The sequence below is a fragment of the Balaenoptera physalus genome, assembly GCF_965194825.1.
Source record: "Balaenoptera physalus genome assembly, chromosome: 5".
In the NCBI taxonomy this organism is placed as follows: Eukaryota; Metazoa; Chordata; class Mammalia; order Artiodactyla; family Balaenopteridae; genus Balaenoptera; species Balaenoptera physalus.
The window spans coordinates 36417977-36443446 of record NC_138884.1 but is presented as its reverse complement, the minus strand read 5'-3'; the positions used below and the strand labels follow the sequence as shown (position 1 = coordinate 36443446).

At 37.0% G+C, this 25470-nt stretch overlaps 1 protein-coding gene across 4 annotated transcripts in view; it reads left to right on the top strand.

The window, feature by feature from the left end:
• The window catches only part of LRBA (LPS responsive beige-like anchor protein), a 736878-nt gene that overhangs the window by 66959 nt on the left and 644449 nt on the right, over nt 1-25470 (top strand). For all 4 annotated transcript variants that reach the window (XM_082463287.1, XM_082463288.1, XM_082463286.1 and 1 more), the window contains exons 3-5: nt 11707-11938; nt 12156-12256; nt 17235-17330. In XM_082463287.1, the coding sequence (XP_082319413.1) occupies nt 11707-11938; nt 12156-12256; nt 17235-17330 (429 nt within the window). The remainder of the gene's footprint in view (nt 1-11706; nt 11939-12155; nt 12257-17234; nt 17331-25470) is intronic.

The window sequence follows — 25470 nt, the reverse complement described above, 5'->3', positions numbered from 1 at the left end:
GTTGTGTAGCTAAACAAGATAGCTTTTTCTGAAAACCCACTCATTCATTTATGCACCATTTGTTGAACCTCTTTATATTAGTTAGGTTTGTGTTCTGCTGAAAGTAGCAGAATACACATCTAATAGCAATTTCATGAAATATAGGTTTTATTTTTCTCACATAACAAGGAGTTTGGAAGCAGGCAGTTGCTGGCACGTGGTTCTACTTAATAATGCTTCAAGAGGTACATACTTTCTGCCTTTCCTTTTACCATTCTCTTTTTTTTTTTTTTAAACTGCATTGGGTCTTTGTTGCTGCACGTGGGCTTTCTCTAGTTGCGGCAAGCGGGGGCTACTCTTCATTGCAGTGTGCAGGCTTCTCATTGCGGTGGCTTCTCTTGTTGCGGAGCATGGGCTCTAGGTGTGCGGGCCTCAGTAGTTGCAGCATGTGGGATCAGTAGTTTGGTGCGTGGGCTCTAGGGCACGCAGGCTTCAGTAGTTGTGGCACGTGGGCTCAGTAGTTGTGGCTCGCGGGCTCTAGAGTGCAGGCTCAGTAGTTGTGGCGCACGGGCTTAGTTGCTTCGTGGCATGTGGGATCTTCCTGGACCAGGGCTCAAACCTGTGTCCCCTGCATTGGCAGGTGGATTCTTAACCACTGTGCAGGGAAGTCCCCTTTTTACTATTCTTAATGTATTGGCGTTTTGTCTGTCCTTGTGCTTGTAAGCCACATGATAGCAAGATGACTACTGTACCTCTGGGAATCATGTCTGTGTTCTAGGGAGGGAAGAAGGAAGAGGGCAAAAAGCTACTCCAGCTATATCTGTTTTCTTTTTATCACGTGAAACCCTGGTTCATCCACCTTAGTGCCTTGTGAGTTTGTGTGTTACTTATGTTTTAGTTCCTCATCTGTTAAGTGGAGATATTGTGGTGGTGGTATTGTAGTTGTTGTTTTTTTTGTGAGAGGTAATTAAAAATGATAATTCATGTAAAGTGCTTGGCACAGTATGTAGTTCACAGTAATCGCTCCATGTGTGTTATTATTGTTTTATATTATGTTATTAGTAATAGCTTGTATTTTTATTACTTGTATTTTTATGTGATTAGCTCACAGTAGTCACTCAATACATTTATACTATTATTGTTTTGTATTTTTAATCATTATTTATTTTATTTTGTATTAGGATTCAAAAAAAAAAGCACAGAAATATATAGGGTAAAAAAGTTTTCCCCAACTACTATTAACTGTTTGATTTGCAATTATATTATTTATTGCTGTGTAACAAATTATCCCCAAACCTTGCAACTTAAAACAGTAATAAACATTTTTTTAAAAAAATTTATTTTATTTTATTTATTTATTTTTGGCTGTGTTGGGTCTTTGTTGCTGCGCGTGGGCTTTCTCTAGTTGCAGCGAGTGGGGGCTACTCTTCATTGTGGTGCACAGGCTTCTTATTGCGGTGGCTTCTCTTGTTGCAGAGCACAGGCTCTAGGTGCCCAGGATTCAGTAGTTGTGGCACACAGGCTCAGTAGTTGTGGCTCGTGAGCTCTAGAGCATAGGCTCAGTAGTTGTGGCGCACGGGCTTAGTTGCTCTGTGGCATGTGGGATCTTCCCAGACCAGGGCTCGAACCCATTTCCTCTGCATTGGCAGGCAGATTCTTAACCACTGCACCACCAGGGAAGCCCAGTAATAAACATTTATCAGCTCACAGTTTCTGTGGGTCAGGAATTTAGGGGCAGATTGACTGGATAGTTCTAGGTCAGGGTCTCTCAGGAGGTTGCATTTAAGATTTTGGCTGGGGTTACAGTCGTCTGAAGGCTTAACTGAGGCTGGAGGACCTGCTTCCAAGGCTTCTTATGTGACTGGCAAGTTGGTGCTGAATATTGGTGGGAGGCCTCTGTTCCTCTCCAAGAGGGTCTGTCACAGAGCTGCTTGATTATCCTCATGACATGGTGGCTGATTTTCCTCAGAATGAGTGATACAAGGGAAGCCATAAAGTCCTTAATGACCTAGACTTGGAAATCACACGTTACTTCTGCTGAACTCTGTTGGCACACTGAGCAGCTCTAATTTAATGTGGGAGATCGTCTGTCTTGCTTGGCTTTTAGACTGAATTGTTCATGAAGGGATAGGGGTTCATTAAAAAAAAAAATATGTATATTTATTTATTTATTTGGCTGCTTTAGGTCTTTGTTGCAGCATGCAGGATCTTCTGTTGTGGCGCGTGGGCTCTTCGTTGTGGTGCACAGTCCTCTCTAGTTGCGGCACACGGGCTTCTCTCTAGTTGTGGTGCACAGGCTCCAGAGCATGCGTGGTCAGTAGTTGTGGCGCACGGGCTCTCTAGTTGTGGCGTGCAGGATCCAGAGTGCGCAGGTTCTCTAGTTGTGGCATGCGGGCTCTCTAGTTGTGGCATGCGGGCTCTCTAGTTGTGGTGCACGGGGTCAGTAGTTGTGGTGCACAGGTTTAGTTGCCCCATGGCATATGGGATCTTAGTTCCCCAACCAGGGATCAAACCCGTGTCCCCAGCATTGGAAGGTGGATTCCTAACCACCGACCCACCAGGGAAGTCTCGATAGGGGTTCATTTTGATGGATTTTGATTGCTCATATCTTCTTTTCCCTTGAAGTAATCTTAATTTAAGATGTCTCTTTCTTTGTCTAATTATTAAATTCTATAAATCGTAAAAAGAAACCTATGAAAAATAAGTAGGTTGTTTAAAACATTTACCTAAAAATGTGAAAGGCCTTCTAAATGTTTGTGTAAACATAGTTAATTCTGTCATATTATTCATAGCAATAAACTTCAAGAACACAATGCATTATCCTGTGTTTTTCAGAAAAGCTTTTGTAGAATGCTATTACTGTGAAAAGCTCTTGTCAAAAAAAAAAAAAAGTTAAAAGAAAAAAGAGATTTGTTTCATTGTCAGATAAGTTTTGGGAAGTCCATACATTGGTTACACATTTTTGACATTTATAATGCACAGTGGCATATTAAAGCTCTGAAAATTTTATCGTGTAAACATGTCTCACCTTGTTTAATCCAGTGTTTCTCAGGCTTATTTTAATCATAGAAACTTTTTGCTTAATACTGGTTTTGTACACATGCCATAGTGCAGTGAAAATTTCTAATTCTTATGAAAGGTACAATGAACAATGAGAGAGGAGAGGTTATTTACTACTTTCTGGTACATTTGGGGATTTAAAAAACTATAAAGGGGCTTCCCTGGTGGCGCAGTGGTTGAGAGTCTGCCTGCCAATGCAGGGGACACGGGTTCAAGTCCTGGTCTGGGAAGATTCCACATGCCCCGGAGCAACTGGGCCCGTGAGCCACAACTACTGAGCCTGCGTGTCTGGAGCCTGTGCTCCGCAACAAGAGAGGCCGCGACAGTGAGAGGCCCGCGCACGGCGATGAAGAGTGGCCCCCCGCTCACCGCGACTAGAGAAAGCCCTCGCACAGAAAACGGAGACCCAACACAGCCAAAAATAAAATAAAATAAAAATAATTAAAAAACTATGAAGATGATAATTTATTATCAGACATGCGTTTTGACTAATTTCCTATAGATAGTGAAGTTCACAAATTTTTCAAATACTTACTGTAGCTCACTATATAAAGAAACTTTAGAAAACCCAACTTAAATGTTAGATTATTAATGAAGATGTAAGGAAAGCATAAGGCTAGGAATCAAAATAGTCTGATTAGAAGTTTTGGCTGTGAATTAATATACAGTCTTTTTGTTCCTGTATAAATAGATGTGAAATAATTGATATATATGACTTACCTCGTTCTTGTAAGGATTAGTTACAATAGTAGAAATGGAAATTTTATATCAGTATAAGTGTGTTGGTAATATTACTGAAACTACTGATGCTTTTGGGCATTCTAACAAATTAATGAAAGACCCGAAAGACAGTAAGTGGAAGAAGGAGGACAAAAAACTCAAAGGGAGTAATTTTAAATGGCTGACAGGAAGTTATAATTGTTCCTTATGGAGTTGACTTTAATTTTCTTAATTTGCATATTTGGAATTTTATGATTGTAGAAAATCTTGATAATCTTTGTTAATATATTAGTGTAAGGCCTCCAAGCCCAGACCAGTCTCACTGTGAGATTATGGTATAATTCTATTCTTTTTACTCTTCCCGGGGTATTTGTGATTGTAGTATACATTACAGAATGCTAAGGATTAAAAATTTCTGTTCACCTCTTCTAATTTCCTTGTATTCCATGTCTTCTCCAGTCAGTGGATTTTACTTTTCTCTTACCTTTGATATAAATGACTTGAGCTTGTTTTTTTAGATGTATTTTAAACCATAGGTTTACTAAGACATACAGTAGAATTCACCCTTTTTAGATGTACGGTTTTATGAAGTTTGACAGATGGATTTGCTTGGGTATCTAGTACCGTAATCAAGATATTGAAAATTTTATCATCCCAAAGAAGTCCCTTCGTGTTTTTGTGTCGTTAATTCTGTCCCTCCTTCCTCAGCCCCTGGCAACCACTGATCTAACTTCTTTCCCTATACTTTTTTCTTTTCCAGAGCATCATATAAATGGTATCATACAATATGTAGCTTTTATGTCTAGCATCTTTGACTTAGTATTATGTTTTTGAGATTGATTTATATTGTTAATGGTATTGGTAATTTGTTCCTTATTATTGCTGATTAGTATTCTTTTGTATGGTTGTACCACAATGTGTTTATCCATTTACTAGTTGATGGACATTTGAATTGTTTCCAGTTTTTGGTGATTATGAATAAAACTGCTATAAACATTCACGTACAGATCTTTATGTGGACAAATGCTTTCATGAAATGCGTTGAGCTTTTTCAGGGATCTTAATACTTCATTATTTTATTGTTGAAACTTTAGTGCCTACTTTATCTTTTGGAGAGAGATTAAGATACTAGAAGTAGGACTTCAGGTTTCTTGCTTATTGCACTGGGATATAGTAAGAACTCAAATTTGTTTCTTTAATTTTTAAGTTATGAAAATAATGAATAATATTTAAACCTAATGGTATATATACTAAGGATCCATTACATGTCAAACATAGTGCTAAGATTAAAAAGGATAAAAAGTATTTTTTGAAATGGTTCCTATTTTCCGGGATCATCATTTATGCTCTTTGAGTGGAAAAGATTTATGGGAAATAATTGAAGAAGAAGTGGGGGACTTCCCTGGTGGTCCAGTGGTTAAGACTTCACCTTCCAGTGCAGGGGATGCGGGTTTGATCCCTGGTCCGGGAGCTAAGATCCCACATGCCTTGTGGCCAAAAAACTAAAACATAAGAAACAGAAGCAATATTGTAACAAATTCAATAAAGACTTTAAAAATGGTCCACATCAAAAAAATCTTTAAAAAAAGGTGATTAAAATTTGTGATACGAAAAAATAATGTATGATACTGTTGAAATATTAGGTTAAATCATATGAAATTGTTACAGTCAGAAACATTTGAATATTGGTAATATAATGGGTCATCCAGGTTTATTGTAAGCTGGAAAGGTCAGAATGGTTCTCAGAAGAGACAGGTCTTAAGAAAATGTTAAGATACAGTTCTTCAAACGATACAGGAAAGTGAGAAGCCAATCGTAGAGAATAGCAAATTTAACCTAATTTTCTGAAATGAGAAATTTCTTGTATTAGACTAAATATTCTGTAATTCCTAGGACCTGGATATAGTTTTTAAAAATCATAGTTTTAGAAGGGACAAGGGAGAATCAGAGTGAAGTGCTTAAAAAGAAAATTTGTTTAATCCAACCCTTACTGTTGAAAGTATTTTATAATTCATATTGGATCCTAAAATAGCAGATTTGATTGCCCGTACCTAAAAATTAGGATATATTTTAGACTCTTATAGACTCTTATATTTGTGTGAAATTCTTTGGATGGGATATGTCATTTTACTAAGGGTCATAATTACTGTAATTCATAATGAACTTATTGCCTTTTCTTACATGTATTACATCTAGTTCATAATTATTTCTACTTATATCTGTAGCAGTGAGAGAAACACGTTGCTGTCTTTACTTACATAAATTAAAATTCCAGCAGAGAGAAATATTACTATCCAGGAAATTTCCAATCTGAAAGTAGACCTGACATTACCAAAATAAGTCTGATTATATTACTGTAGTATCTGTAGTGTTAAATTTTGTGTAAGAATTGGGGCTTTTTGTGTTCAAATTCTGAGGATTCACAGTATTGATGACTACTAGAAAGGGCTCAGTTATTATAGATGAATATACCATCTTTCCCTCCTTTACTTTTGGACCTTTCTATTAAACAGATGTTTGTCCTCGTATTATCCTCTATGTCTCTCAACCTGTCTTTCATATTGCCTCGCTCTCTTGCCTTCTGGGACTTTGCTTAGCTCTTTTAGTTCCCAGATTTTTTTTTTTTTTTTTTTGGCTGCACGGTGTGGCACGTGGGATGTCAGTTGCCCAACCAGGGATCGAACCTGTGCCCCCTGCAGTGGAAGTGCTGAGTCTTAACCACTGGACCGCCAGGGAAGTCCCTCAACAATATATTTTTTATTTTTGAAAAACTGAGAACAAATTACAGAACTATTTCTGAAAGGAAAGTGAAGTGCTGTCTCTATTAAATGAAGGTGCTGGGAGGAGGTAAGCTGAACAGAGTTTCTAGGTCATGGTCTGGCTTTTTAAAGAGTTATATGAACCCTTACTGGGATATTTAGTAGGCATCATCAAAAATGAACCCTAGGGAATACAGAGGTGTATCAGTTTGCTAGGGCTGCTGTAGCACAGTACCAAAAATTGGATGGCTTAGACAAAATATAGGAAATATCTAGTTAGGGGCATAAGCTGCGATTGTCCTCTGTCCAGTTTCTGCTATACTGTACTCCTGCTACATCTTTGAGGAAAAATTTAGCAAGTTTCCAGGGAAAACATAGCTTTACTTTGAAGTATTAGAATTTTCTATGTATGATAGTCTTTCCAGTTTTATAAATCTTTTGAAGAGAAAATAATTATTTTTGGTCTATATTTCTTGGTTTTTTGAAAATACAAGTGACTTAGGTTTAATGACTAATTTCAGCTTAAAGCCTTTTATTAATGTAACCGTTGTGAAGAAAATAATCTTTGTGCCCAATTAAAGTCCTAATACAAAACTTGTGAAGGTTTATTTAGATTCTTTGAATAATACACTTTAAAATTTCTGTAATCTTGTACATTAAACTATAACCTATAGAAAGCATGTTATGCCACCCTGAAGGTGGCTATATAAATTGTTTATGAGGTTCAGACCAAGACTAAAATATGTTGAAATGGAGAGTTTTGAAAAACGTTCTGTATAGCAAAGGAGACCAAATCATGCTAAAATGCAGAAAAAGACTATACATCAGTTTCCAGGCTACATTATTCAAAAAAATACAACCATAAAAAAGGTAATAAGATTACATTTTCACATTTCATGGCTAGTAGAGTGCATTAGGCTGCTCAGATATTCATAACTTACTGTGACATTTGGGAAGATTACATTTTGTAGTGCACAGCCATTACTACAGCTCACATAATAACTAGCCAGTGCCTAGGCTTGGATTATGATCCCTGTCATTGGAAACAAATTTGTGTTTTGAAGGTTGATCAGTTTCAAATAACTATTAGAAAGGGTTAATGTGACATGCTGTAGACCCTGTGCATGCTTTTTAGGTATAATAGATATGCATACATATAGTTTATCAAATATGCCACATATTTGTATGTACCAATTTCTGTCCTCAATTTTCTCCTTGAAAGGCATATTTTATAATATTTAAAGCAATGGAGAAATATTTAAAACACCTGTCTGGATACTGCTCTCACAGTATAAACTCAATTTAAAATCTGGTGAAATATTTAGAGGTTTTTTGGAAATTACTTTCAAAAATTAATTCTATAGCTTCTTGGAAGGGTGGTTACTGATGGTAATAAACACAGATCAAAATGAAAGATTGATGTAAGTAATATTAAGGGGAAGGTAAGGTAACTTAAGTTAGTTGCAACTAGGATTTTTAAAAATAATAAATTTATTTATTTATTTATTTATTTATTTTATTTATTTATTTATTTATGGCTGCATTGGGTCTTTGTTGCTGCACACCGGCTTTCTCTAGTTCTGGTGAGCGGGGGCTACTTTTTGTTGTGGTGCGCGGGCTTCTCAATGAGGTGGCTTCCCTTGTTGCGGGGCATGGGCTCAAAGCTGCAACCGGCTTCAGTAGTTGCAGCATGTGGACTCAGTAGTTGTGGCTCGCGGGCTGTAGAGCGCAGGCTCAGTAGTTGTGGTGCACGGGCTTAGGTGCTCTGCGGCATGTGGGATCTTCCTGGACCAGGGCTTGAACCCATGTCCCCTGCATTGGCAGGCGGATTCTTAACCACTGCGCCACCAGGGAAGTCCTGCAACTAGGTTTTTGACCTATTCAGATCTGTGTGGAGGATGTCCAAAAGTGTATGTATACCACAAACTCTCCCCTGGCCCTCGTTCCCCAGATGCTCAGTTACCTCTTCAGAGGCAGTCACTATTTAGTTTCTTGTGTATTGTTCTTAGGCATATGTCTGTATGTATATGTTTTACACTCAAATTGTAGCCCACTGTCATGCTTTTTTCCACTTCAACTTTCTCACCTAAACAACGTATTTTAGAGATCTTTTTCTGTCAAATGGAACTCCCTCATTATTTTCAATGGCTGCATCATGTTCCATTATATGGTTAAACACAACTTTACTTTATAATATGTTTTTTTGGGGGAGGTATTGTTTCTTCTATTTTCTATTAAAATGCTAAAATGAAGTTCTTGTGTGGAACATCATTACCTAAATATATCTGTGGAATAAATTTCTAGTTGTTAAGGTAGCCATTTGTGCTTGCTTCTATTTAGCATAATTCTTTTGAGACTGATACATATTGTTAACTGTAATCAGTATTTTCATTACCAAATAATTTTGTCATTTATAGTAATTTTTCAGTTTTCCAGATATATATCATATCATCTGAAAATAATTGGAATTTAAATCCTCTGTTCTGATATTTATACATGTTGCTGCCTTTTGACCAAATGTGACTTCTGTATCTCCAGAATAATATCAAATGATAGTAATGATAGTGCATCCGAGTCTTATTTCTGACTTTCATGAGAATCATTCCAATTTTCCTATATGGACATAATGCTGGCTTTTTGGGTGTATTTTATTATTAAAGGAAGTCTTTTAAAATTAATTAATGTAGAAAGTTTGGTGGAACTATAAAACCACCATTTAGTTGTGCCACAGTATTTACAGTTGCAGGTAAGATCCATCGATGGACGCTAAAAAGTATGGTGAGAAACAAGATATTTGTATAGTCTCAAAGTATTCTTTACAAGAATGCTTAATAATTTAAAAATGAAAGATAGTCACTTTAAAATGGAAAAAGTTTGACAGACACCTCTTTAAGCAGGTGATCAAAGCTAACTTCACCAATAGCGAGACATACTGACTTCAGGTACTATGCGAAATGATACACCGAGAAGGACACACATCACTTCTGGGGTGTTTTTACCAAAAATGCATAGGCTGAATTTAAACCTGAAGAAATGTTCAGATTGGAAGACAGTCTATAAAATAACTGGCAAATACACTTCAAAAGTGTCAAATTCATGAAAGTCAAAGAATGCCTGTGCAGCTGTCTCGGTTTGGAGAAGACTAAGAGGATGCTGATCCTGGATCAGGAAAAGGACATTAGTGTGACAGGTGTCAATATTTGAGTAAGATCTGTAGTATTGTACCTGGTTTTAATGACTGTATTATGATGATGTAATATATTCACATTAGGGGAAGCTGGTTAAAGGGTACACAGGAACTGTATACTATTTCGCAATTTTTGAATGTCTGAATTATTTCAGAATAAAAAGTTAAAGACAAAACAAGCAAAAAATAGTCACAAATAATCACAAAATCAAAAAAAAATCTCTATTAGACTTCTTATGTAGCTTACAGAATTTTGGGGAGCACTTAGGGAACCAAGCACGTATACTTCATAGCCAAGACCATGTAGCTAGGAGAATTGGCCCAATTACACCAAGGGACTCTTTTAGCAGAAACCCATCTGTCATCTCTTTATGCCGCATGTTACTGATTATGCAAAGAATTGTACACTAAAATCTCTGCCAGAGCTTTCCTAGAAAAACCAAAAGCCTTATGACTGTGCTTGCTAGGAATTCTTATCTCCTTGCATGCAGATACTGCCTCCTGTTTTTCATTTTTCCATTTTTTCTTTCTCATGCCAGTGTGTATCTTTGACAGAACCTGGGACGCATATCAGTCCATGGCTGCAAGGAGTTTTAATTGATTTCCTAGTTCTGTACCATCTTTGCTTTTCTGAAGTAAACTCTACTTGGTCATGTCTGTTATTCTTTTTTTAATTAATTTATTTGGTTGTGCCTGGTCTTAGTTGTGGCACACGGGCTCCTTAGTTGCGGCTCATGGGCTCCTTTAGTTGCGGCTGGCAGGCCCCTTAGTTGCGGCTCATGGGCTCCTTAGTTGCGGCTTGCCGGCTCCTTAGTTGTGGCACATGGGCTCGTTAGTTGTGGCAGGCGGCCTCCTTAGTTGTGGCATGTGAACTCTTAGTTGCGGCATGCATGTGGGATCTAGTTCCCTGACCAGGGATCGAACCTGGGTCCCCTGCATTGCGAGCATGGAGTCCTAACTGCTGCGTCACCAAGGTAGTCCCTGTTTTATGAGCTGTTGGATTTTGTTTTGTACAATTCACTTTCTCCTAATTCTTGCCTACCTTTTAGGTTTAGGAAAGCATAATGAAAAATGAAGGTGTATTCAGAAGGACGGGAGTGTAGGTGGATCATGTATGTAACTGTTCTGACAGAGATCTTTAAAAAGATCTAGTTACAAAAGATAGCTTTGCAAAGGTAATTCTAAAAGTATTTTAATTCCTTTAAACAATTGGGGTTTGTTAAAATTAAAAAACTTTCCCTCTGTGAGGATGCTATTGGTGAGATGGCAGGGTAGGAATAGGTCAGTACAGCTTTCTCTGGGTGGATTTTCTGATAGCAATATCAATGAAATAAATTTTCTTGATTACTGACTTTGAGTGTGTGACTAAGTTTAAGTTATGTTTAAGTTATCCTGATTATTGACGGGGGGGATCAAAGTGGATAGGTGTAATAAACCAAGAATTTGACAAATAAAAATTACATGTTTTGTGTCCACTCTAAGCCTTTTTCAGCTTTTCATTTTTGCTATGAGCTCATACATGTATAAGTAGCAAAGGACATTTAGGTTGCTGTGAGTAGCTCACAGATTACCTAATTCATAAATGAAACATTGAATTAGAAGCAATTATAGAGCTAAGTTAGATCTTTATTAGTATCAGGGCAGTGGTAGTGATTTACCTAAACATCCTCCATTTGTTGAAAATACTTCCATTTTTGTACTCTAAGTCTCGCTTGACTTTGTGCTATCTTAACTTGAAGATTTCTTTAGAAGCTTTATTTTTTTAGAGCTGTGTGTGTTTGTGTGTGTGTGTATTAAAGATCTTTTTATTGTTGTAGGGGGTAGAGAAGAATGTGTATGGGAGCACTGAATCCTAATCACTAGACTACCAGGGAAGAGAAGAATGTATATGAATAGTTACTGTGAATCTAAAGCTTAGGAGTGTACTCTAGTTATATTGAAGAAGTACTAATGCTTTTAATGTTTTTTTTTTCTTTCCCTCCTTCCCCCTGCCCCTGGAAGTTGGTAGGAGGGCAATTTGATTTAGAAATGAATTTCATTATTCAAGAAGGTGAGAGTATCATCTGCATGGTGGACCTATTAGAGAAATGTGATGTTACTTGCCAAGCAGAAGTCTGGAGCATGTTTACAGCCATTCTGAAGAAAAGCATACGAAATCTTCAGGTCTGCACTGAAGTAGGCCTTGTTGAGAAAGTGCTTGGGAAAATTGAAAAAGTTGACAATATGATAGCAGGTATGACTTTCCATAATACAATGGTTGTGAAGAAATGAAGTTTGATTCTTAAGTACTCTATTTTTCTTATTTAATAATATTTGTTAAATAAATATTGAGCATCTAACATGTACCTGGAACTTTAGTGTCCAAAGTGTTAAGTAAGCACCATATATTTTAATCTTTCAAGAAATGTAAGTAGCTTAATTATTTTATTTTTTGCTTTCTTTGTTTCCAGATCTTTTAGTTGACATGTTGGGAGTGCTGGCTAGCTACAATTTGACAGTTCGAGAACTAAAGCTGTTCTTCAGTAAACTTCAAGGAGATAAAGGACAATGGGTAAACTTAAATACTCTTTGATATTTGAAACTATTCCACTCCCCAAACATATTAGTAGCTTTTAAGCAATTGATATTGTTGCACAGGGGGTAAATGTCAAATTGAGGGGGAGAGATCAGTTAGAATAGCATTTAGCCCTCTACAGCTACTTTTGCCATCACCTGACACAGGTGTGGACTAAGAGAACTGGGTGTTCCAGGCAGGTTGGTAATTTGGTCCTTCTTCAAATGTTTTAAATAATTTTTATTTTTTTTAAATTTCAACATTTTAAGATTCAACATAAAAATTCAACATTAATTAGAGGAAAAGGGTAAGGACAGAGAAATAAAAATGTTGGGTAGCAGCATCTAGCTTCTCTTTCTATCAATCTGAGTAGTTTAAACTTGAATAACCCACTCAGTGAACAAAAGCCCTGTGGTTAATTGGATCCACCCTCTTTAGATGCAATTTCATGGTCCTTTGCAATGGGTGGTAGCGGTCAACTGATTTTGAACTCCAGGTGCCTTATCAAACTGTTTCTTCCTACTCTTTAGTTACTTATGCCTTAGAGGAATATTAGTAAATATTTTCTCCATTTTTGTTGCACTTCTAGGCTTGTTTTAGAGCTCTTTAGAAATCGTTGCCTGCAGCAACTACTCAGCCGGCTGATCCTTAATCTGCCTCTGTTTAAGTATATCTAAATTTGTGCTCTGCAATTATACACTCTAATTTATTGTATTAAAATGACTGGACTCTTTAGCTTCTTTGTATTGAACTCTAGTTCTCTGCCTGCTTTTAAGATTTTTATCACTGATTTGCAGTGATTTTATTATGTTTCTTGGTGTGGTTTACCTTGTATTTATCTTTATTAGGGGTTCTTGCATCTGTGGGCTTATAATTTTCATCAAATTTGGAAACATTTTGATCATTATTTCTTCAAATATCATTTTCTTGTCCCTCTCCCCCTCTTTCTGGGACTCCAATTACATGTTTTTTGATCTTCTTGGTAGTGCCCCTTAGGTCACTGAGATCTGTTCACATTTTTTTTTTTTTTTTTTTAGTCTTTTCTCTTTGTGCTTCATTTTATTTTACTTATTTTTTAAATAAATAAATTTATTTATTTATTTATTGTCTGCGTTGGGTCTTGGTTGCTGCGCCCGGGCTTTCTCTAGTTGCGGTGACTGGGAGCTACTCTTTGTTGCGGTGCACAGGCTTCTCAATGCAGTGGCTTCTCTTGTTGTGGAGCACGGGCTCTAGGCACGCGGGCTTCAGTAGTTGTGGCTCATGGGCTTAGTTGCTCCATAGCATGTGGGATCTTCCCGGACCAGGGCTCGAACCCATGTCCCCTGCATTGGCAGGAGGATTCTTAACCACTGTGCCACCAGGGAAGTCCCTGTGCTTCATTTTAGATTGCTTTTATTGCTATATTTTTAAGGCAGTTGATCTTTTCTTCTGTAATGTGTTAACAGCCATTAAAATTTTCAGATTTCCGATACTTTTAATCTGTCAATTCTATTTGGTTCTTTTTAATATCTTTCATTTGTTCCCTCATTCTTGTTTTCCTTTAAATCATTGAGAATATGTAGCATATTAATAGTTGCTTTAATGTTCTCATCCACTAATTCTGTCATCTCTGTCATTTTCTAGATCAGTTTTTTGCTCACTCATTCTGCTTTTACTTGTAGGTCATATTTTCCTGTTTTATACTAGTGATTTTAGACACAGTGATGTTAGTCATAGTGAGTTATTCCCTGTTGAGTGCTGGATTCTGTCATAGTTCTTTTAAGATTGTTAGACTGCTTTTGCAGGCAGGTAAGTTACTTGTGGATTAACTTTATTCTTTCAGGCTAGTTTAAAAGCTTTTTTGGTCAGCCAATCTAGGCTGTTACTCTAGGGCTTATTATTGTTAGGGCAGCCTTATTCTGGCCTGACTTCTCTAGCGTCTCTGTGAGTGACCCTAAGTCTCAGACATGAGGCAAGCAAGACTGTGGTCTCTCCATAGTGCCTAGTAGGGTCTCAGCAATTCCTGGCTCTATATTTGCTCTGGGAATTCTTTGACTTATGGCTGTCAAAATCTTGGCCACCCCACCTTGTTGAGTTTTAAGGTAGAAATGAACAGTTTGGTATTATGCCAAAGGTCAGTGCAGATTTCTGGAGTTTCTTCTCTGCATAGGTCCTTCCTCTGTAGTACTCTGCCCTGAAGGTTCTGTCCACCTCAGACTACCCATCCTCTAATTTCTGCCTCATCAACTCAATGAGAATTTCAAGTTCTATTTGGTTTCCTTCTCCCTGTGCAATGATATGTGATAAGGAAATTGACTGCAGGTAGAAAGTCTGGGTAATCTCATGACTCATTTTGTTTCCCTTTCTCAAGGATCACAGTCTTGAGCTAGTCTGAAAACAGTTTTAGTTTCATACATTTTGTCCAGTTTTCAAGTTGATTATGGTGAGTTGGAAAGTGTAGGTCCTGTTGCTGTGTCATGTCCAGAGGAAGAAGTATACTGGTTTGATTTTGGTTTTTATTTATATTCAAATAATTTATTTATTCTGAATATGTAATTAGAACATTTTTTGTTATATTGGTGAATATAGAAAACTGTAAGAAAATAGGAAAGGATATGAACAGATATCTGTTTACAGAGATAGAAACCCCACAATCAAATAAACATTAAATCACTAATAATTAGAGATGTTCAAATGAAAGCAGTATTTATATGTCACCTTACATCATTAGTATCAAGAATTATAGAGTTGGATAATAGCAAGTATAATTGGAGGGATAGAGTTATTTTAAAGCTGTGTGCTACTGCTTGGAATGAACACCAACGGAGCCAACCTCAAGAGTAATCTAGTACTAGTTAGTCACTTAAATTATACCCATATCCAATGAATTAGTAGTTTGCTCCTGAGTGCATGTTCCAAGAAATTCTCACATAGTTCTGTAAGGAAATATGTATGAGAATGTTCACTGAAGCATTATTTTTGATGGCAGTGAATTGTCAACATGTGTTTATCGTTAGGAGAATAGATAGGTAAAATGTATTGGATGCATAGAAGAGATTATTATATAGCAGTTAGAATCAATGAACAGAGTAATAAGAATAGATACCAAAAAGCAGGAAGAAAGTAAGAAATAGAATGATATATCTAACCCAACATCATTTAAATTTTAAGTATAGTCACACAGAAACACATTTTTAAAGGAACACATACAAAAAGATTAAGCATGTTAATGTAGCTGCTTATGGGAGGGAAAAAAATAATGAACTATTAATAAAACAAGAGCAGGGCCTTGCTCAGAGCTTATGTAGCTTTTGCTAGCATATCAGTGCAGTGAAAAATCCCTGTATCTAAATCTGTGTCTGCTTTTTTGATTATTACTTTAGCACAGATTTTTATATGTGGAAATAGTGTATCAATGGGTGAACATTTTTAAAGACTCTTGAATTATTTTCTGAAAGACTTTCTTAGTATACAATCCCCTAGCAGTATCTGTGGATTAAGTGCTTGTCTTAATGTATTCTTTTTGATTGGTTTATAGAAAAGGAAATTTTGAGGATTGATTTCTCTAGAAATGCTACAAAGTTATATTTTTATTTTTGACTGCATATTATTTTTGGTGATTTCATTTTAGAATTTATTTTAAAAAATCATTGTGATTGTAGTAACTTGTTATTACACTTTTGTAATTGAACAGTGTGGTTAATTGAAAATTTCTTGATCACTTACGAATGAAGCTTTCCACTTAACATTTAGGTAAAAGATTGCCAGACTCTTTTAGATAGTTATTAATGATAATTTAGAGCAGCTACCAGATAAGATGAAGGCAAGCCAGTGATTTCACTTGTAGTTTGACACTGTTTTGAACTTTTAACTTTTAAGAGGAATGTACTACACTTTATCTTATTTGCTTGTAAACTGATTGAAATGATAAGGTATATCTGATTGTCCTTTGCTTTTCCTAAATGTAAATGTGCCTTTTCATTTTAGCTGTTGGTTGTTTAATGTATTAGAGGAGACTTGTGGGTCAGAGGCATTAATCAAATAAATGTAATGTTACAACTTCTATACATGCTGTATAGTAGAGATATATTGTAGAATGAAATGTGATAGGGAGATTTGATCCATTCTTAGAGGTCAGGGAAGACTGCCCTGAGAAGTGACCATTAAGATGAACTTCAATGGATGGGTAAGATTTATTTAGTTGAGGCGGAGGAGGGTGGGGAGGGGGGAATAGGCCTAGTGAGAACATTTTAAGCAGAAGGAATAGCTTGTGCTCAGGCCCTATTATGGGAAGAAGACAGAGAAGGCATTGTAGATAGAGTGCAGAGAGAGGCAAAAGAGGTTAAGGAGATATGTAAAGTATCTTGTGGGCCATGTTAGGGATTTTGGTCTTTATTTTAAAGACAGTGGGAAGCTATAGGAGAGATAGAATAATGTAACAGTGAAAGTGTAGTAATTAAAAGCATGGACTCTGGAGTCAGACCGAGTTCTGATCCTATCCTTGTCACTTACTACCTGTCTGACCTTGGACGTGTTCCTCTGCCTCAGATTCCTCCTTTGTAAAATGGAGTGATAATAACTCCTAGTGTGGTTATGAGGCTAAAATATTTTATTGTTTTTAAAGTGCCTTTAACAGTGGGACTTGGTAAGCATTATTTTTTGGTGAAATTAAAAAGTGCTTTAAAAAGGGATGGGTAGTGGGTTGATGTAGTTTGTAATTTTAAAAGGTCATTTTTGCTGTAGTGTGGAGAAGAGTTATGTGTCAAATGCTGTTGGCTCATATTTATCCAACGCCTCATTAAAAAGTGGCATAGAGTGCATTGTTTATTTCTTTAAGGTAGTTGAAAATAACCTTCCTTTGGTTATTTTATATGCTTTTTAGCTTACAGAATTATTTAGTTATTTGGGGGTATATTAAAGTATGTCTGTACTAAAAGTAGGTTTTTTTGTTTTATGATGAATAATGTGGTTAATGAATTGTTGATTATTTTCATAGCCTCCACATGCTGGAAAGTTGCTGTCTGTGTTAAAGCACATGCCACAGAAGTATGGTCCCGATGCCTTTTTCAACTTTCCAGGAAAGAGTGCTGCAGTAAGTAAATCTTAACGAGGAAATCACTTGAAGTTCTTTTTTCTTTCTTTTGCTTCCTGAAAGTATGGCCCTGTAAACACTCCTGACAGGTTCTGTGTTAGGTAGCAACTTCTTTGCACAGCCTAACTTAATCTTTACAGCAATTGTGCATGTTACTTTTTCCTGACTGCTTTAGAGGTGAAAAAATAGAGGCTCTAAGAAGTTAAGAAAGCTGTCCACTCACCCCTTGGGGCCTCAGTGGAATAAGAACCCAATTCTTTTCAACATAAGCCATTTTGTCTTATGAATTTTATCTCTGCATTCTCAAATAGAAATTTATGGACTTGAGGACATGGGGAGGGGGAAGGGTAAGCTGGGACGAAGTGAGAGAGTGGCATGGACATATATACACTACCAAGTGTAAAATAGATAGCTAGTGGGAAGCAGCCACATAGCACAGGGAGATCAGCTTGGTGCTTAGTGACCACCTAGAGGGGTGGGATAGGGAGGGTGGGAGGGAGACACAAGAGGGAGGGGATATGGGGATATATGTATACGTATAGCTGATTCACTTTGTTATACAGCAGAAACTAACACACCATTGTAAAGCGATTATACTCCAATAAAGATTAAAAAAAAAAAAAAAGAAATTTATGTGTAACACTTTCAGTTTTATCTTTCTGAAAATCTTTCTTTAGCCTTACATTTCCTGATTCCTGTTTCTTTTGCACCTGAGAGTTACTCTTGGAAACTTTCTAGGCAAGTTTTTCTAACCTGTGTGTTTCCATATAATATCAATCTCAGCATTCTTGTAATCTGTTGATCAGTTTATAAATAAGACAGTTATGTATGGCAGTAATATCTGTAATGTTCCAAAATATTATAGGATTACATTATATAATGTATATGTGTTATTTATGGAAGCTTTTTTACCTCCTCATTATTACATTGGTTTGCCTGTTACAAGCATACAATTTTTGAAGATATTTCAGCCTATTCTTCTTCTGAGGTTACCTTTTATTCATTTTTTACTTTTGTTCTCATAATATCCTACTTGCTTGTGGCCCCTATATAGCCAGACAATACCTGCAGAAAGAAGAGAGTGTTTTGAAAGAATATTTGTGATATTTGAATGCTTCACACAAAATACACAGTTTTCTTTGGAAAGTTTTATTGCTCATATTATTTTTTTCTATATAATTTTTCCTTAATAACCATTTTAGATTTGAAGCTTTCTAGAATAATTGTACTCTGTTGGCATTGAGCTTATCGTTTGTCTCCAACATAAAGAAGTATTCTTGGGACTTCCCTGGTGGTGCAGTGGTTAAGAATCTGCCTGCCAGGTGACGCAGGTTCGAGCCCTGGTGTGGGAAGATCCCACATGCCGCAGAGCCACTAAGCCCATGCGCCACAACTACTGAGCCTGTGCTCTAGAGCCCGCAAGCCACAGCTGCTGAGCCCATGTGCCACAACTACCAAACCCGCACGCCTGTAGCCTGTGCTCTGCAACAAGAGAAGACACTGCAATGAGAAGCCCGCGCACCACAATGAAGAGTAGCCCCCGCTCGCTGCAACTAGAGAAAGCCCATGCGCAGCAACGAAGACCCAGTGCAGTCATAAATAAATAAATAATAATAAATAAATAAATAAGAAAAAACTTATCCAGATCCACCCTTTTTTAAATATATATATATTTAAATATATAGGTTTTTTTTAACACCTTTATTGGAGTATAATTGCTTTACAATGGTGTGTTAGTTTCTGCTGTATAACAAAGTGAATCAGCTATACGTATACATATATCCCCATATCCCCTCCCTCTTGTGTCTCCCTCCCACCCTCCCTATCCCACCCCTCTAGGTGGTCACTAAGCACCAAACTGATCTCCCTGTGCTATGTGGCTGCTTCCCACTAGCTATGTATATATGTCAGTGCTACTCTCTCACTTTGTCCCAGCTTACCCTTCCCCCTCCCTGTGTCCTCAAGTCCATTCTCTACATCTGTGTCTTTATTTCTGTCCTGCCCCTAGGTTCTTCAGAACCTTTGTTTTTTTTTAGATTCCATATATATGTGTTAGCATACGGTATTTGTTTTTCTCTTTCTGACTTACTTCACTCTGTATGACAGACTCTAGGTCCATCCACCTCACTACAAATAACTCAATTTCATTTCTTTTTATCGCTGAGTAATATTCCATTGTATATATGTGCGACATCTTCTTTATCCATTCATCTTTCGATGGACACTTAGGTTGCTTCCATGTCCTGACTATTGTAAATAGTGCTGCAGTGAACATTGTGGGACATGTCTCTTTTTTAAATATGGTTTTCTCAGGATATATGCCCAGTAGTGGGATTGCTGGGTCTTATGGTAGTTCTATTTTTAGTTTTGTAAGGAACCTCCATACTGTTCTCCATAGTGGCTGTATCTATTTACATTCCCACCAACAGTGCAAGAGGGTTCCCTTTAAAAAGTAAAGTATTCTCATGAGATTAATTTCTTTTTCACGCATGTTATAACTTTATTATTTATAATTCTTTGAGATTGTAATGTGTCCATTCCATTTACTTATATGTATCTTGAAAGTGGGGCAGTTCAACTACACAGCTTTTGGAACTTTCAGAGAAAAGGTGTTTTAAATATATTCAGTGACTCATTTTTTCCCTCTAACATAGCTTTTAAAGGGAAGTTAAAGTATTTAGGGGTAAATTATTTTTACAAAGCTTTCACATCCTCTACTCTCATGTTTCAGTGAGAGAGAGCGTATGTATACAGTGAATATGTATTCTTTTATTTTTTTTTCTTAGTGCAACATTTATTTTATTTTACTTTATTTTATTTTATTTGTTTATTTGGTTGCACTGGCTCTTAGTTGTGGCAGGTGGGCTTCTTAGTTGCGGCACGTGGGATCCTTAGTTGCGGCAGTCAGGCTCCTTAGTTGCGGCTTGCTGGTTCCTTAGTTGTGGCATGCGAACTCGTAGTTGCATCATGCATGTGGGATCTAATTCCCTGGCCAGGGATTGAACCGGGCCCCCTGCATTGGGAGCTCGCAGTCTTAACCACTGCGCCATCAGGGAAGTCCCCAACATTCATTTTAAATCAGCCTCTTGAAGTCTCAATTGTGTTATTACATAAATTTGGCTCAATGATTTTTTCATTTTTTATGGAATATCTTATACATATAAAAGAATATATGTGTATGTATGATGACGACATAAATGCCTACATAAATTATAATAACAAGAAATTGTAAATTATAAGTAACAATAATTATTGTAAATTATAAATAACAAGAAAACGAAAACTTTGTAGTATGATCTTTTTTTAACAGCTTTATTGAGTTACAATCCCCATATCACACGATTCATTCATTTAAAGTGTGCAGTGAATGGTTAAGTGTGTTCACCAAGCTGTGCAACCATTATCACAATCAATTTTAGAACTTTTCATCACGCCCAGAAGAAACCCTGCACTCCTTAGCAGTCATTGCACATTTCACTGCAAACTCCCAGGCCTAGGCAACTGCTGTTCTACTTTCTGTCTATATGGATTTGTCTATTCTGGACAATTCATGCACGTGGAATCATCTGATGTCTGGACTTTTGTGATTGGCTTTTTCTACTTACCACTACTGTTTTCAAGATCGATTCATGTTGTAGTATGTATCACTGCTTCATTACTTTTAATGGCTGACTAATATTGAAAGAATATAACACATTTTGTTTAATTATTCTTTAATTAGTGGATATTTGAGTTGATTCCACTTTTTGGGAATGCTTTATGGGCTTTTATGTGCAAGTTTTTATGTGGACTTATGTTTTCATTTCTCTTGGAAATGAAGGAGTGGAATTGCTGAGTCATATTGTCTATGTTCAGCCATTTGAGGGACTCCCAGTTTGTTTTCCAAAGTGGCTATATTTATTTTATAATCCCATCAGCAATTTGGGAGGATTCAAGTTTCTCCACTTGCTTGCAAACACTTGTTAATGTCTGTCTGTTTGATTATAGCCATCCTAGTGGGTGTTAAGTAAAATCTCATTGTGGTTTTGATATGCATTTCCTTCGTGACTGATGATGCTGAGCATCATTCCATGTCCTTATGGCCATTTGCATATCTTCTTTGGAGACATGTTCATTCAGATCTTTTGCCCATTTAAAAATTGCATTTTTCTATTTATTATTGAATTGTAAGAATTCTTTTTAAAAAAAAATTTCAATTTAATTTTATTTATTTTTTATACAGCAGGTTCTTATTAGTCATCAATTTTATACACATCAGTGTATACATGTCAATCCCAATCGCCCAATTCATCACACCACCATCCCCACCCCTCCGTGGCTTTCCCCCCTTGGTGTCCATACGTTTGTTCTCTACATCTGTGTCTCAGCTTCTGGCCTGCAAACCGGTTCATCTGTACCATTTTTCTAGGTTCCACATAAATGCGTTAATATACGATATTTGTTTTTCTCTCTCTGACTTACTTCACTCTGTATGACAGTCTCTACATCCATCCACGTTTCAACAAATGACCCAATTTTGTTCCTTTTTATGGCTGAGTGATATTCCATTGCATATATGTACCATATCTTCTTCATCCATTCATCTGTCAATGGGCATTTAGGTTGCTTCCATGACCTGGATATTGTAAATAGTGTTGCAATGAACATTGTGGTACATGACTCTTTTTGAATTATGGTTTTCTCTGGGTATATGCCCAGTAGTGGGATTGCTGGATCATATGGTAATTCTATTTTTAGTTTTTTAAGGAACCTCCATACTGTTCTCCATAGTGGCTGTATCAATTTACATTCCCATGAACAGTGCAAGGGGGTTCCCTTTTCTCCACACCCTCTACAGCATTTGTTGTTTGCAGATTTTCTGATGATGCCCATTCTAACTGGTGTGAGGTGATACCTCATTGTAGTTTTTTTTTGTTTTTTTTTTTAATTTTTAATTTTTTTTTTAATGCTATTCTTGTCTGCTTACATTCTTTTTATGTATGTACGTATGGATGTATGTATGTATGGCTGTGTTGGGTCTTCGTTTCTGTGCGAGGGCTTTCTCTAGTTGTGGCAAGAGGGGGCCACTCTTCATCGCAGTGCGGGGGCCACTCTTCATCGCGGTGCGCGGGCCTCTCACTATCGCGGCCTCTCGTTGCCGAGCACAGGCTCCAGACGCACAGGCTCAGTAATTGTGGCTCACGGGCCGAGTTGCTCCGCGGCATGTGGGATCTTCCCAGACCAGGGCTCGAACCCGCGTCCCCTGCATTGGCAGGCAGATTCTCAACCACTGCACCACCAGGGAAGCCCTCTCATTGTAGTTTTGATTTGCATTTCTCTAATAATTAGTGATGTTGAGCATCTTTTCATGTGCTTCTTGGCCATCTGTATGTCTTCTTTGGAGAAATGTCTATTTAGGTCTTCTGCCCATTTTTGGATTGGGTTGTTTGTTTCTTTAATATTGAGCTGCATGAGCTGTTTATATACTTTGGAGATTAATCCTTTATCCGTTGATTCGTTTGCAAATATTTTCTCCCATTCTGAGGGTTATCTTTTTGTCTTCTTTATGGTTTCCTTTGCTGTGCAAAAGCTTTGAAGTTTCATTAGGTCCCGTTAGTTTAGTTTTGTTTTTATTTCCATTACTCTAGGAGGTGGATCAAAAAAGATCTTGCTGTGATTTATGTCAAAGAGTGTTCTTCCTATGTTTTTCTCTAAGAGTTTTAATATGTCCGGTCTTACATTTGGGTCTCTAATCCATTTTGAGTTTATTTTTGTGTATGGTGTTAGGGAGTGTTCTAATTTCATTATTTTACATGTAGCTGTCCAGTTTTCCCAGCACCACTTATTGAAGAGACTGTCTTTTCTCCATTGTATATCCTTGCCTCCTTTGTCATAGATTAGTAGACCATAGGTGCGTGGGTTTATCTCTGGGCTTTCTATCTTGTTCCATTGATCTATGTTTCTGTTTTTGTGCCAGTACCATATTGTCTTGATTACTGTAGCTTGGTAGTATAGTCTGAAGTCAGGGAGTCTGATTCCTCCCACTCCGTTTTTTTCCCTCAAGACTGCTTTGGCTATTCTGGGTCTTTTGTGTCTCCAAACAAATTTTAAGATTTTTTGTTCTAGTTCCGTAAAAAATACCATTGGTTATTTGATAGGGATTGCATTGAATCTGTAGATTGCTTTGGGTAGTATAGTCGTTTTGAAAATATTGATTCTTCCAATCCAAGAACATGGTATATCTCTCTATCTGTTGGTATCATCTTTAATTTCTTTCATCAGTGTCTTATAGTTTTCTGCATACAGGTCTTTTGTCTCCCTAGGTAGGTTTATTCCTAGGTATTTTATTCTTTTTGTTGCAGTGGTAAATGGGAGTGTTTCCTTAATTTCTCTTTCAGATTTTTCATCATGAGTGTATAGGAATGCAAGAGATTTCTGTGCATTAATTTTGTGTCCTGCAACTTTACTAAATTCATTGATTAGCTCTAGTAGTTTTCTGGTGGCATTTTTAGGATTCTCTATGTATAGTATCATGTCATCTGCAAACAGTGACAGTTTTACCTCTTCTTTTCCCATTTGTATTCCTTTTATTTCTTTTTCTTCTCTGATTGCCATGGCTAGGACTTCCAAAAGTATGTTGAATAATAGTGGTGAGAGTGGACATCCTTGTCTTCTTCCTGATGTTAGAGGAAATGGTTTCAGTTTTTCACCATTGAGAATGATGTTGGCTGTGGGTTTGTCTTATAAGGCCTTTATTATGTGGAAGTAGGTTCCCTCTGTGCCCACTTTCTGGAAGGTTTTTATCATAAATGGGTGTTGAATTTTGTCAAAAGCTTTTTCTGCATCTATTGAGGTCATCATATGGTTTTTATTCTTCAATTTGTTAATATGGTGTATCACATTGATTCATTTGATTATACTGAAGAATCCTTGCATTCTTGGGATAAACCCAACTTGATCATGGTGTATGATCCTTTTAATGTGCTGTTGGATTCTGTTTGCTAGTATTTTGTTGAGGATTTTTGCATCTATGTTCATGAGTGATATTGGACTGTAGTTTTCCTTCTTTGTGACATCTTTGTCTGGTTTTGGTATCAGGGTGATGGTGGCCTCGTAGAATGAGTTGGAGAGTGTTCCTCCCTCTGCTATATTTTGGAAGAGTTTGAGAAGGATAGGTGTTAGCTCTTCTCTTAATGTTGGATAGAATTCACCTGTGAAGCCATCTGGTCCTGGGCTTTTGTTTGTTGAAAGATTTTAAATCACAGTCTCAATTTCAGTGCTTGTGATTGGTCTGTGTATATTTTCTATTCCTTCCTGGTTGAGTCTTGGAAGGTTGTGCTTTTCTAAGAATTTGTCCATTTCTTCCAGGTTGTCCATTTTATTGGCATAGAATTGCTTGTAGTAATCTCTCATGATCCTTTGTATTTCTGCAGTGTCAGTTGTTGCTTCTCCTTTTTCATTTCTCATTTTATTGATTTGAGTCTTCCTTTTTTTCTTGATGAGTCTGGCTAATGTTTTATCAATTTTGTTTGTCTTCTCAAAGAACCAGCTTTTAGTTTTATTGATGTTTGCAATTGTTTCCTTCAGTTCTTTTTCATTTATTTCTGATCTGCCCTTTATGATTTCTTTCCTTCTGCTGACTTTGGGGGTTTTTTTTGTTCTTCTTTCTCTAATTGCTTTAGGTGTAAGGTTAGGTTGTTTATTTGAGATGTTTCTTGTTTCTTGAGGTAGGATTTTATTGCTATAAACTTCCCTCTTAGAAGTGCTTTTGCTGCATCCCATAGGTATTGGATCGTCATGTTTTCATTGTCATTTGTCTGTAGGTTTTTTATTTTTTATTTATTTTTTTATTTTATAAATATTTATTTATTTATTTATTTTTTGCTGTGTTGGGTCTTCATTTCTGTGTGAGGGCTTTCTCTAGTTGCAGCAAGCGGGGGCCACTCTTCATCGCGGTGCGCCGGCCTCTCACTATTGCGGCCTCTCTTATTGTGGAGCACAGGCTCCAGACGTGCAGGCTCAGTAGTTGTGGCTCACGGGCCTAGTTGCTCCGCGGCATGTAGGATCCTCCCAGACCAGGGCTCGAACCCGTGTCCCCTGCATTGGCAGGTAGATTCTCAACCACTGCACCACCAGGGAAGCCCTGTAGGTATTTTTTGAC